Source organism: Rhamphochromis sp. 'chilingali' (genome assembly GCF_963969265.1).
Source record: "Rhamphochromis sp. 'chilingali' genome assembly, chromosome: 19".
In the NCBI taxonomy this organism is placed as follows: Eukaryota; Metazoa; Chordata; class Actinopteri; order Cichliformes; family Cichlidae; genus Rhamphochromis; species Rhamphochromis sp. 'chilingali'.
Window position 1 is genome coordinate 10,956,059 of NC_137946.1, and position 13,235 is coordinate 10,969,293.

The window sequence follows — 13,235 nt, forward strand, 5'->3', positions numbered from 1 at the left end:
ATAGCAAATCCTACAGTGTTGAAATCAAGAAAAACACAAAAATGTTAATCCCTTGAGTGCTCAGAGGAAAAAAACACTTTTATTATAAGATTTAAAATGTGACAAAAGTCTATATTGTATCATGAACATAAAAATCATAGAGGAATAATAATCTGGGATATAGTTCAGGTATTTGAAAATCATTTGTATAAACAGAAAATCAGAGGTTTTAGGTGCATGTTAAATCATTTCCACAGGAGCACTCACCAAGCTTTCTACAGATATATATCAACTCTTATCATACCTGCCATATATTAAAACATAAACATTTAACAATGAACTTATTTCCTCAAACAATTTGAAATGGATCTAGTTAAGATGGCCACTCAACTAAGAAATTTACATTTACCATTTACAACTGCAAGTGTTAAAGTAAAACAAAATGCCACAGAAATACTGATGAGAAGTTTGCATGAAGTTATGTTATTAAATCATATGCAGAATAACATGTTGGTTAAAATATGGCTTTAGTACACTTAAGCAGCAGCACTGAGGAAGGAATATTTGATGACAGGTATGTTCAGAAAAACGGGGCCACTTTGCATCATCCCATAATTTTAATGAAGGCTGAGCTGACAACCGAGAGGAATTACAGTACACCGTTCAACATCCGCCATCCAGTTACTCAAATATACTCACATCAGATAACATAAAGGAAATACATCATTTTAAACCATAGCAATACCACAACTGTCCATTTTCTGGTTTCAATGCACCAAAACAGTAATTTATATGCCAACTTAGTAGAAACAAAAAAGGCACTTTAATCTTCTGTAAAGTGTTTGAGACTTATTTCTTCATTCACATATACAAACACTGGCAAGTACATGAAAACAAACCACAAGAAAGTAAAAATGTTCTCTCATAAAAGCTAACAAACAATACAAAACAAATCTCCTGCTGTAAAATGTTTAGAAACAGTGTATTAGTATTAACAAGTGCAGCATCACATGATGTGTAGACTGTCGGAATGCCTATCCTACAACGTGACATGCATAGTGTTTGTTCGCAACAACATACTGTGCTGCTGGCGTTAGTATACAGACAGCAGCTGATACACAAGTCGAAGCATAGAAAAGTAAGAACATTCTGCCGTTTGCGTGCTGAGGAGAGTCGGGAAGAATAGACCGCATGTGCCGCCACATCTCCAACGAGGGCACGTGTTCAAGTGGAAGGTGCTATTACAGAGATGTGGAGACAGAAACTGCCTCCGTTAGCATTAGGGTGGGGTTCAGAGTGACACCCGGGGGACTCTGCCAAGTGCTGGAGGCTAAAATCTGACTCTGCAGCGTTAAGGTAGCATACACTTGGTTGCAGCATGTCAGGCAGGCTTGCTTTGGTGGAAAGACTTAAGATTTTCAACAGTGTGGCCACAACTTGGTCCTTGTTTTGTGTTCAGAACACACAGCCGCTCTCTAGTCACAACTGTGTCAACAGACTGGGTAGCTTTTGGAGATAAAGTGAAGCAGAAATTGTTTTAATGCTATATAAATCTAATAATCTAGTAATGAAATTCTTCGCATTGTCGTAAAGCTGAAAACGAGGCCTTTCCCCCCCCCAATGATGTCAACAGTGACCGTGTTTGCAGAAAACAACAGTTAGTTTCTTTAATGTCTACACTTTCAATTTACCTTCTGTCATGTCAGAAGTTGCACAAGAACAGTATTGCATCAGTTTTCTTGCTCATCAGGTCCAACAGTCAGGTTAGACTGTGTGCCGAGAGATCGCTTGTATTAATCGTCCATGCTTTGAAATTTAACATTTGAATACAAGCATGGTGCGGCAGTGCTGGATGATCTTTAGATGAATATATTTTTTCCTACACAGGTTCTACAGTTTTATAGCTTTAATTCGATTCTTTTATTAGTGCAAATCCATTTAAACACTTGATACTGTGACCACAGAGTTGCAGCTTCTTTAACAAGAAGTTTTAAAACTCACATTTTTTAAAGCAGGTCGGTCGTGCCACCTCTTTCAAACTAGCTGCAGATATCGCTTAATATTGACTTTGTCAAAAACTCCTGTACTTACAAAAGTCCTCCACAACACAGCCAATGTGCTCCCATAAGGATTGTTTATGGTCAGGATAGCCGGACGCGAAACGTTTCTACTTTTTCTGAAGTGGCTTCACCCTTTCTAGAGATCAAGGCACTGGCAGTTTGAACAAAGCAGAATAGCGGAAATGCACCCTTAGATAGTCCCCTGAAAAGTGTTTGTCATGCTGACTGTTGCCGTTTGTGGTATCGCTTAAAAGTCTGAAGTGGAGTTACGAAAGCTTTAAATATTCTTAATGCTCAATCCCCGATAAGATGAGTAGAGGTAATGCAGTGGTTATACTCATTTGAGGTGCAACATGTTTGAATAATAGCAGTAAATCCGCTTCCAGAGCGCTGCAGAAAGGTCAAAAACAGTTATTGACTGGAGTCACTGTTTGAAGATTGTTATAAGGCTCGTCTCACACTTATTCATCATATGATCTTTACAGTAGGCTGTTTAAGGAACAGCCACTTCAGTTGAACCTTGGAAGCATAGCTGCTAGATCTTTTTTCACATTACTGTACTCGCTTAATGTACACAACTTCAGAAGATAAATATTGTCACTCACACTTGGATCGCTGTCATTTGGTCCTTTACATGTTCACATATTAGCAGATAAGTGTCTCAAGCTCAAAGTAAGTCTCTCCGTTTTTTTTGTTTTGTTTTAAATCTCAGTGTAAAATGTTCAGATTTGGTCTCTGAGAGGATCGGGTCAGATCTGATGGGCGACTTTAACCCTGCTCCAGACTCTCTGTTTGCACTGCAGAGTACGACACTGCAGACGCCTGTCGGGCGAAGAAAGACGCAGCTCTCTTGGGCTTCAAGCGTTTGATTTCTTTTCCTAAAAAAACAAAACAAAAAACACAAAAATGAACAAAGGCTGAAAAAAAATCTCTGACACTGTGAAACGGCACAGAAGGAGCTACCTCCAGAAAGGATAACGGTGCTGTTAAACAAGTTTGGCCCTCACCGTCATCGACGTAGCTGATGGTGTTGAGCGATTGGACTCGGCTGCACACAACGCTGCCTTGCCTGTGCAGCATCCCGCGCCTTCCGCCGCGCCCATTCTTGCTCCTTTCTTCCTGTCCGCCGGGCTGCTGTGACAAACTCACCTCGCCGTCCATCTCGGCTGCAGCTGCCCCCTCGGACGCAGACTTAAGCTCCACGCAGAACTCGATGAAGCCGCTCATGAGCTCCGCCTTGTTGGAGGCGGGGAAGAAAAAAAATCATAACTGAGTCTGCTGTAGTCTGCTGTTTAATGGCCTATTACAGAACCCAGACATCCTAAGACTGAGGGGTGGGGGATCTAATATCACAATAGAAGTCACTACTTCACCACAATATAGTGCATTTTCTGTAAATTCAGTGAATAGTTTATATAATCGCCACACGTAAAGTACAAATTCTTTTTTACACTTAAATTAATTAATAAAAAATGAACAGTACTCAGTCATACGTGATTATTTTTGTGCTTTTATGTATAACATCTTGACATATGCTTGACATATGACACTTTTCAATATCAAATGACTAAAGACCCAACATAAAATACTCACAAAATATATGAAATGCAAATGCACATTAAAAACGATATAAGGCTATTAAACACTTTAAACAAAATAAATATGGGTCTTATGTGGCATCATCCTTTGTGGCACATACTAGATGACCCTCACACAGTCCCCATGACTCGAGAGCCTCCCTGAGGGCTCTGGCTAACATTTCCCCTGCATGGTCCTCAGGAAAACAGCACGTCTGCAAACACTGACTGCAGTGTGTCGGTCTCGGATGAAGTGCACTGTGCATACATTTGATGCTGCAGTCTAGCATGACACACTGTAGATTTCCTCCAATGTTTTGGCCCGACACTCATAATATAAATGAGGCAACTGGACTTGTGTGAAGTGTTTTCGGCTGGACATGTCAAGTGTTTTGACCAATTTAGAAATCCCTGTTTCTCGACATTCTAAGTTAGGACCGTGTCTTTACAGATAAAAGTTGCAATAGCTGCAAAAGCAATAATTATCTCCTTCCATCTTTGTGATGTTCTAACACTTGACTCCGTTTTATTTTGAGCACCTAACAGTTCTTTTTTTTTGCTTCTCATTCGTGAACCCTCTCCATACTCTTTCATGTGATCCTTGCGTAGGTGCTAGAACAGGTTTGTTTTGTCGGAGTCTGTGGTGGGGACTGCTTTGTGGTATAATTTTGCAAAGTATAGTTTTCTGGTCCATGTCAGACTTTTTACAACACAACTATGTATATGCTACAGAAGTAGCCCCTCGTTTAGGAACGAGCTCTTTGATTTGTTTTGCAGTAAACAGTGTGCGTGTGACAGCACAAAATAAACAACAGTATAATATGAAACAACAGGCATTTTAATTCCATCTTCCGATATATTTCGCCATATCCTACAGCCCTACTAAGGCTTAGAGCCTGGTGATTATGGTAATAATGCTTTTACTATTAGGTAACAACTTTTTGGTGCCACGTTCACCGAATGAGGACGATAAACCTGAAGCACAAAAATGACTTGATATTTTTTAGGCTTCAGCACCTATATCAATTGTAACACTCATCTAAACATAAATATGCACAGCTGCTTCATTCAATCCTGGAAATCTCACAAACAGCAGGTGCTCTTGACAAGTGACCGCATCTTTTGTCCAAGTTGAAAACATCTCATTTGAAACTGCGTCAGAGGACTACAGCTGACAGCCATAAGACATGCTTGAATAGAGCAAAGAAAGTGGAGATATTCACACCATATTATTTTTTTAATTTCATAAAAAGTTTTCAAACAGCTGGCGTCAGTAGTTGAGCACAGAGGATAGTGGATAGAGGCTTTCTCCAAATGGGCGTAGGCTTCTCCCTTAAAGATAGGGTGAGGAGTTCAGGGCTCAGAGTTGAGCTGCTACTCCACTGTATTAAAAGGAGCCAGTTGACAAGGATGTCTACTAGAAACTGAGATATTCTGAGCATGTCCTACCAAGAAGATTCCCCAAGGCCTGGGAATGCCTCAGTGTTCCCCTTGGGTGAGCTGAAGGAGGTAGCGAGGGGAACACAAAGGAGGTTTGGACTTCTCTGCTAAGGCTGCTGCCACAATGCCTCAGCCCTGATGGATGGATGGAAAAAGTTTCTTACCTGTTTTGAGTAGATCTTTAACAACTTGTTGACAGGAGTGCCGTCTTCATCTCCGTCAAACTCCAGCCACAGGATGTGTGAATCCCCCTCCTCCTCGGGGTAGCTGTGGTCCCAGGAGAGCTCACTAAAGCGCAGGCCAAGCAGCACGTGCTGCGGGAAAACATTTCCATAACAGGAACAGAAACCGAGTGAGAACCACAGCAAGTGTGGCTGCTGTTTTACAAAAGGTGTGAATCACTGCTCACCTTCTCTTTGACATCCATCACATAAACACCTTCCAGGCAGATCCCGATGTTGACAGCTTTACGTTTTCCCCTTTGCAGGATCCCCTGCGCTGGTTTGTCAATCTCCCCAAAGAAGAAAGCGCACCTGTTTTCACATTTAAAGTTAATCATTTGCCTTCTGTGGAAAATTACAATGCAAAAATGTGTCATTATGCTACATCATACCCATAATAAGGCAGCGTGTGACAAGTGTTGAGGTACTGGTGTAGGAGCTGCGTGGGCTCGGGAGAGCTTCCAGCAGATGTGCAGATCTTACTGTACTCCTTAAAAAGGTTCTGCTCCAGCCCGACCTGACGGCTTGACTTCCCTCGCAAAGTAGAGAACAAGCCTCCACTCCCCATGGTGACATGTGCAGGCAGATAAGAAGACAGCTTCTTCTCCCTGTGGAAAACAGAGGACAGAGGTTTGCATCGGATCTGTGAAGTATTTTCTCTCGTCTGCTCCCCTTTCCTAATTTACCCAACTGTCAATCTTTCTTCCTTTCATGTTGGTCTCATTTAAATGTTCTTCGCAGCGCGTCTTACTGTGACTTTTTGTGAGACCAAAGGACAAAATGCACTCATCTCCCAATTAAATTGTCTAGAGTGTAGCTCTAGTTTTTGACCTTTCCTCCTTAAATGCTACCACTCACATTCTTAGATAAACACGCTCCTTAAGTGCAAGAGGACTACTTCCTTTACAGAATCTATTTCATATAATTATGTAGAAATCTTCTGATAAGAGCATCTAGATTTAAAATAACCCATAAACATGCCTCAAAGAATTGCCCGGCTTTGTCTCGTCATCGGCCGTCATAGGAATCTATTTTGTTCTACTTTGGACAGTTAACGAAAATGTTTTATGTAGAGGACAAAGCAAGTATCTCGTCTCATTTTTAAACTGGTTGGGGTGCAGCATTATTGTTTATGTTCATGCAGTAAGAACATCGGATTATCTTTCGAAGTATAAAACCTATGGATCAGTCAGTAAATTGCTTTGAAACAGCAGGCAGGAAGTTCAGACACCAGATAAAAACACACAGTAGGATTTTGCAACTCCATAAGCAAAGACTTCCTTAAAAAGTCTATAAATATGCATGTTTTTGTGTAGCTGTGGGTGCCTGTAAGATGCTTCTAAGAGTAGATAGGTTACACTGATAATAATATACCTAATGCTGTATTGTATGTGCAGTGTCAATTTTTAGTACTTCACTTGCAGTGGCTCTTAGACAACCTGATAGAGAAGAAACCAATGATGAATGTTGTCATTAGAAATGCCTTATCCCACCTGCACACCAACAAGTACTTAGAAAAACACTGCAGTGTTCAGGCAACTGTTAATATAAAAAAAGGCTTCTTAAACAAAAGGACGACTGACCTTATTCACAGTATCTGTGTACCTTTTACAGGACTGCATCACATTGTCATAGACTGTAGTGAAGCACTCAAAGCTACTCAGTCTATCAGATCCCTAATTGAGGAATATGCAGGCTGTGGGAAATGGTTTGGGTGGTGCTTTTTACATTGTTTATTTTTTCTACTACATTAGGCTGTGCAGTAGAAAGGAATCATCTCAGAGTCTGACAGATTTATGAAAGGCAGATCGACCATTTCTTTATAAATAAATGGAAGAGAGATACTGTTTCATTTTGCATAAACTGCAAAGTCTGTGTGAACGTATATGAGCACATTCTCTAAGTGCAAGAGTAAACATACACAGAGTAGAATACTGGGAAAAACTTAGTCAGATTAAGCAAGGATTACTTTTCTGAAATGGCACGCAACTGGCTCACTTTCACAGGTATGTATTAACCTCACTGACTCTGCAGTTTCCTTCTCTTCCATCTATGCTTTAAGAAATGTGTTTTAAAAAAAATGAATCCCACTAAATTATGAAGGCCTTAAGCAAAAATTATTTTAACTACTTTAGGTGGAGGGTACATAATGTGAATAAGGCAATGACTGAATGTTGCCAGACCACTAACAAAACACATAAAATAAACATCAGTAGGGTCTGGGGACCGATTTCTTCCTTTTCTATTATGTAAAGAGGAAGATATAACTGAAGTAGGAAGAAGCAATTGCTTTCAAATTGTCATTGTCCTGTAGATAAATGACTGAAACTGACAAAATCTAACCATTCCTTAAGCTTGTAGCTCACAACTTACCCCCCCAAAGCTACAATTTCAGACCCAGAAGCACAACTGATATAAGACTTAAGACATATCGGCCAATACTTTTTTCTTTCAGGCACATGAAACATAAACAAATTCCCCCTAGCATCATCATGTGTAGTTATTTATGAGCAGTTGCTTCTCACCTTATAGTTGTAGTAAACTGTTGGCTGTCCAGACTAGTTCCCTCATCGAGAGCAATAGACAAAGCTCCAAGATTAGTCCAATGCTCAGGGTCGCAGGGGTATCGACCGGTGAGGATGTTGCTCCTGGCTTCCTCATAAAGAAGTCGCAACACTCCCTCCTCTTGTATCTGCACCGGAGTGAGACAGTAACTCCCAGTAAGCACATTAAATTTGAAACTGAAAAAGAGTTTTTGTCTAATTAAGTCAAAATTTGTATTTCATTTAGCTTCATTTGATTTGATTTGACATAATATTATGAGTCGTCAACTTTAATTTGCTGCTATGTTTGTAACACAAGGAAACACTGTTAGTTTTAACAAGCCATGTGAAGTCAATAAATTAGACAAAATCTTCAGAAAAATGAAATGCAGACCTCGGTTACCCCTGGAGTATAACACCGTTTCCACCATTCTAAGATTAGTTTAAGTTGTAGCAGAGTTAAGAATACCTGCAGCTCTTTAGATTTCGGATAAAACACACTGCGCCTGTACTGGAGACATGGTTCATCTGTAAAAAGGCAGAGGACAATCATGCTTTACTGTTTTGCGAAGTATTCAAGTCCACATTGGATGACAATCAGCCTCATCATCCAGTGTGGAGGAGTGAGGGTAGAAAGACAATGTGAGTCCCCTCAAGCCCACTCTGCTGTGGCTCACAGTCCTGTGCCGTGGGTGGAATTTACTCCACAGGAAAAGTAACAGCTTTTAAGGGATTATACAATACCTGTGTGATACTTTTTATGCTTTATTAGTGGAAAGCTGTCACTGTAGACTAAAAGCACCTGCCACACTGCAAATGTGTGGGCTGATCGTCTCTGAGGGGGAGGTTTTAGGACAAAAAAACAAACAGGAAAAGAAACAAAAAACAGCAGACTGAGTCAGTGCTTCTTACCCCACTTGCAACTCTTTTAAAATGTGCTGTACTTAACACAAGCAGTAACTAACTGTAAAAACTTTTGCTATTCTGTTCTGCATAACACATGCTAAGGGATGCTAATGATTTAGCTCATGAGAACTGCTGTAATCCTAAAAGGATCACATAATCTCTCAAAGTGTGGAATATAACGTCTGTTTTTCTCTTCCTCCAAATGCTTGTTCCATATTTACTTTGATTTTCTACCTGTTTCAGTTGTTTCTTTTCCTGTTCAACAACAGCAGTTCATGTCAATGCCTCCTTTTCCATGTTTCTCTTTTATCACATCCAAGCAAACCTGACAGCCCTTTTATCCATTATTTACCTCAAGTAAGCCAGCAACCACCATTAACGTATAAGTAAGCTAGGAATAAAGAGGAAACAGCTGCAGAAAAAGAAACAAGCTGTTGTCAGCACGTAAAAATGCTTTGTTTGGAGGCAGAAAACCAGGCTGGTGACAGAAGTCAGCTTAAGGCAAACAGAGAGTGCCAATTACTAGACTGGACTGATGTTTACGTGCAGCTCATTGGTAACTACAGTGTATTAGAAACTATAGAATAACATTCTTCAGTCTGTAGAGGATTGCAGCTGTTTAATTGTAAGATTTATGGCAACAAGAGGGCATACTCCGTAAGCAAAAAGCTTTACTTTATCTTATTAGGAAGGATTTACAAGAATAATCTACCACTCAGCAGCAGAAGCCATTATCTTTCCTTTCATCTCTTTGTACACTGCAACACCCTTTTCCCGTACAAAGTTCGAGTCATGCTTTCATTACAGAAACTAGATTTCTTGCGTTGACAGCTTTTCTTTAGTCCAGTGTTTGGTGGCGCACGCAAGTCAAAACTCTGACCTTGTGAAATGTCTTCCTCTGAAGCCTCGGTGAAGCGATACAGCAAGTCGTGCCACTGCCGACACAACTTGTACGGTTGATGCCTCGTCTTTAACTGCAGTTCTGAAGATAGGGAGTGAGGAAAAAAGTTATGCAGCAGCATGTTTTACTCATATCAAGTGATATCACATAATACAGTTAAGTGATAGAAATATGAGGAGGAGGGTTGGGGTTCTAACCGAGCAGTGGAGAGCAAAGCCAGAAGGCAAAAACATCCTGTACAGACTCAGGAGTATGGAGAGCTTCACGAACGTTGCGGCCCAGCTCTTGCACGGTGACAGTGCCGAGCCCTTCTAGAGTTAAGTGTACTGCACTGTCACCAAACAAGTATATAAGCACATCTTGAGCTGTGTGAACAAACATAATTTAAAAAAAAGCAAAGAGATTAATAACAAAAACAATAATAATAGATTAACTACTTTGGGGGTTTTTTGCACGATAAAATAATCTGGGTGAGACTGTTTGACATCATACCACGAGATAGTGTTGCAGAGGAAGCCACACTTCCTCTTAGCGAGTGATCATCTGATGAATCTGGAGGAAAACTGCACTCATCTCCTTCCATCTCTAACCTGAAATGAAAACACCAAAAATTCAGATGAGTAACAACACAGACTCACGACAAGATTCTTTACAGGGAGGAGCAATGCAACGGGAAGGGATGGCTAGAAATCTACCCAAGTGTCTGATGGGTGAGACAAAACAATCACCAGGACTGAAAATCAAAACAATACTGTAAACTGCACTTGAGGAACACAAACACGTCGCAGTTGAACACAGAAGTGGCAACAGAGGCAGCACACCTGCAATATATTACAGTCCCACTCCCAACCCAAATGGACTCTCAAGTTATTCATCAACAGTATACTAAAAGGAAATGCCAGCAAAGCGGTGTAGGCGTGTGTGCTGCTTATACTGACATTCTTACACATGTGTGTAATAGCTTGGGAATAGCCACATAATATATCTCTAAACAAACCATTACAGCTAAGTAACCTCTTCAGAGATAACTAGACCAGCAGGAATTCAATTCAATTTTATTTATATAGCGCCAAATCACAAGAACAGTCGCCTCAAGGAGCTTTATATTGTAAGGTAGACCCTACAATAATAGGGGGTGCATCTTTATCACTTTATTCCATTTGGTGCTCTTTCTATTATATTTTGTTCAAAACAAAAGTCAGGGTTCAATACATAACCCAGCGCCACCTCGTGTTTTTAACCCGAGAATGATCCTATACGATCACTACATCCCAGTCAGTCGACTGCTGACCTCACCCTGTTCAACTGCAGTGCTCCGTGAGCACCAACATGTAACTGTTACGGTTTTTAACGTGGCTTCGAACATTTCTAGAACAGCCTTCATACCGTTACAGAGAGACAACAAACACGGGCGTCGTTGAAACGGGCAACATCTCGCCGCCCGTGGATAAAATAATAGCTAGCTCCTCAGTTTTAACAGGGCTGCCCCAAACTCAGCCGGGGATTAAATTTGTGTGACATTATAGAGAATAACTCAACACACAAAAAGTGAATTGCGTAGACTATTATCTAAAAGGCAGTTGAAAACACCATGCTAGCTAAATAAGCTAGGCATCGGAAATATTACCAACACTGGACGTCACTGCGATCATTTTAGACGTGTTAATGCGCTTCATTTAACTGCCAGTAGGAAACAATTTAGATGCCGAAGCTATCTGGCCCATTGGCTAACTTTGTGTGTGTTTTGTTTAACAGAGTGACCCACTATTAATAGCAAGTGATGAAACTACTATGTTCCAATGTCTCTGTTGTCCACCTACCTGCCAGTTCCTGTAAGTTTCCGTCCACTCGCTTCTCTCGATGGGATCCTGTTGATTTTGTAAATACTGTGGCCAAGTACACCAACTAATTAAAAACCCGCTGTTATTGCCCTCACCACAGCTTCCCAGCTACCCTGAACTAGCTCTTCTAGCAGTTGCAACAGTTTCAAATTGTGCGACTCCCGAACGACTTGATTATTCTAACCCGTTCCTCATTACTTGGGTGTGACAGCCAAGCTAGAAGATTTTTTTAACCACAGCAATTCAAATATTTCTAAATTAAACAGTCGCGGAGGCAATTGGAAGCGAATATCCATACATGTTCCATCTGGAGGTAGTTTGAAAGTTCACTGACTGACATAGAGTGTACACTTTGAAGTCGTTCACATGAGATCGGGTCAAAAATATTTGATCCTCAGAATGACGGGGAAAATGAGGCGAACGTCAGAGAGTGCGTCGTCCCGTCACGTGACTGAAACGTAATCGCAGCTGTACTTCAGCAGGCAGCGGATTAATTCTGTTTATCTGCTGACTGTCATTAAGTTTACCTGCGAAAAACAGATTACAGCCACGGTAATACAATCGATTCCACGCAGTCACAGCTTCAGACGTCCTCATGAATCAACTTTGATCTGATACAGTCTCAACCCGTGTCTCACAAAGTGGTATTTATTGGATTGCATTTACTCACAGTTTAATATCACCCATTGTATTTCCCCATATTTATAGCCTTCTTAAATTGTATGTGTATATATCCTTGGCAGTATATTGACCTGTTATTTAAGTTTAATGCACCATGTCAGGGAGTATTGCCATAATTATGTTATCCTTGCATAATGACAATAAAGAGTCATGAATCTTTTCAACAGATTTAAAAACAGTGACTCTAAATATACACCGACCAGGCATAACATTATGACCACCTGCCTAAAGTTGCGTTTGTCACATGTCACCCTTTTGCTGACCCATGGAGGCATGGACTCCACTAGACCCCTGGAGGTGTGCTGTGGTATCTGGCACCCAGATGTTAGCAACAGATCCTTTAAGTCCTCTAAGGTGCGACATGGGGCCTTCATGGATCGAACTTGTTTGCCCTGAACGTCACACAGATGCTCAACTGGATTGAGACCCGGGGAACTGATCAAACCTTATCAAACTCTCTCAAATCCTTACATTCGCATAATTTCCCTGCTTCTAATACATCAACTTTGAGGACAAAATGTTCACTTGCTCCCTAATTTATCCCACACAATAACTCTTGCCAAGATGAATAGATAATCAATTATGCCTGATAGGTGTAAATAACATGATGGAAATACTGCAATTTGTAATGTGCAAAAAAGGCATGTATGTAAACAGTAAAGTGATTTTTTTTTTTTTTTAATAAACTGCCTTGTACAGTTTTAGGGAAATGCATTACATTACATATTGGCATGCCTATATAACTTTGTGTTTGAATGATTATCTCTCAGCTTTACCAGTCTTCCCTTTTACCAGTCTCAGTATTATTATTTTTCACCTTTTCAAATTTGTATAAGGAGACAAAGCCTTCATATGGTTCACCGTTCATCTGCCAGCCACCTGACGCAGGCGTCTAACTGCTAAGGCAGCAGGCTGGGTATTAACTAATGGGATTTGGCAGCTAAGGTGTCAGAACAGAGGACACACTCGATGGCTTTCACTGCATTACTGACAACGATTAATCAGCCTTTGTAATCTGATTCCTTTCACTGAGTGAGAGAAGAGAGGCGAGGAGAAAGTGCTATCTCACAGCCACTGTCATGGAAG

General features: G+C 40.6%; 1 protein-coding gene across 1 annotated transcript; it reads right to left on the reverse strand.

Annotated features, from left to right (window-relative positions):
- Window positions 1-63: 63 nt before the first annotated feature.
- Window positions 64-11,861, reverse strand: frmd8 (FERM domain containing 8). The gene is made up of 11 exons (XM_080866922.1): window positions 11,448-11,861; window positions 10,120-10,217; window positions 9,825-9,992; window positions 9,607-9,708; window positions 8,290-8,348; window positions 7,803-7,969; window positions 5,670-5,885; window positions 5,466-5,589; window positions 5,221-5,370; window positions 3,047-3,275; window positions 64-2,917 (listed from the first exon to the last, which is right to left on the reverse strand). The coding sequence occupies exons 2-11, from the start codon at window positions 10,208-10,210 to the stop codon at window positions 2,808-2,810; spliced, it is 1,416 nt and encodes a 471-aa protein (XP_080723048.1). The 5' UTR covers window positions 10,211-10,217; window positions 11,448-11,861; the 3' UTR covers window positions 64-2,807.
- Between the last annotated feature and the right edge of the window lie 1,374 nt (window positions 11,862-13,235).

Bases quoted from the DNA above. Each gene is read 5' to 3' on its own strand.
- frmd8 (XM_080866922.1), bottom strand. From the start codon at position 10,210: ATGGAAGGAGATGAGTGCAGTTTTCCTCCAGATTCATCAGATGATCAC. The intron at 9,709-9,824 runs GTTAGAACCCCA...CCCTATCTTCAG, and splicing joins GCTTTGCTCTCCACTGCTCG to AACTGCAGTTAAAGACGAGG. The intron at 3,276-5,220 runs GTAAGAAACTTT...GCCTCCAACAAG, and splicing joins TAAAGATCTACTCAAAACAG to GCGGAGCTCATGAGCGGCTT.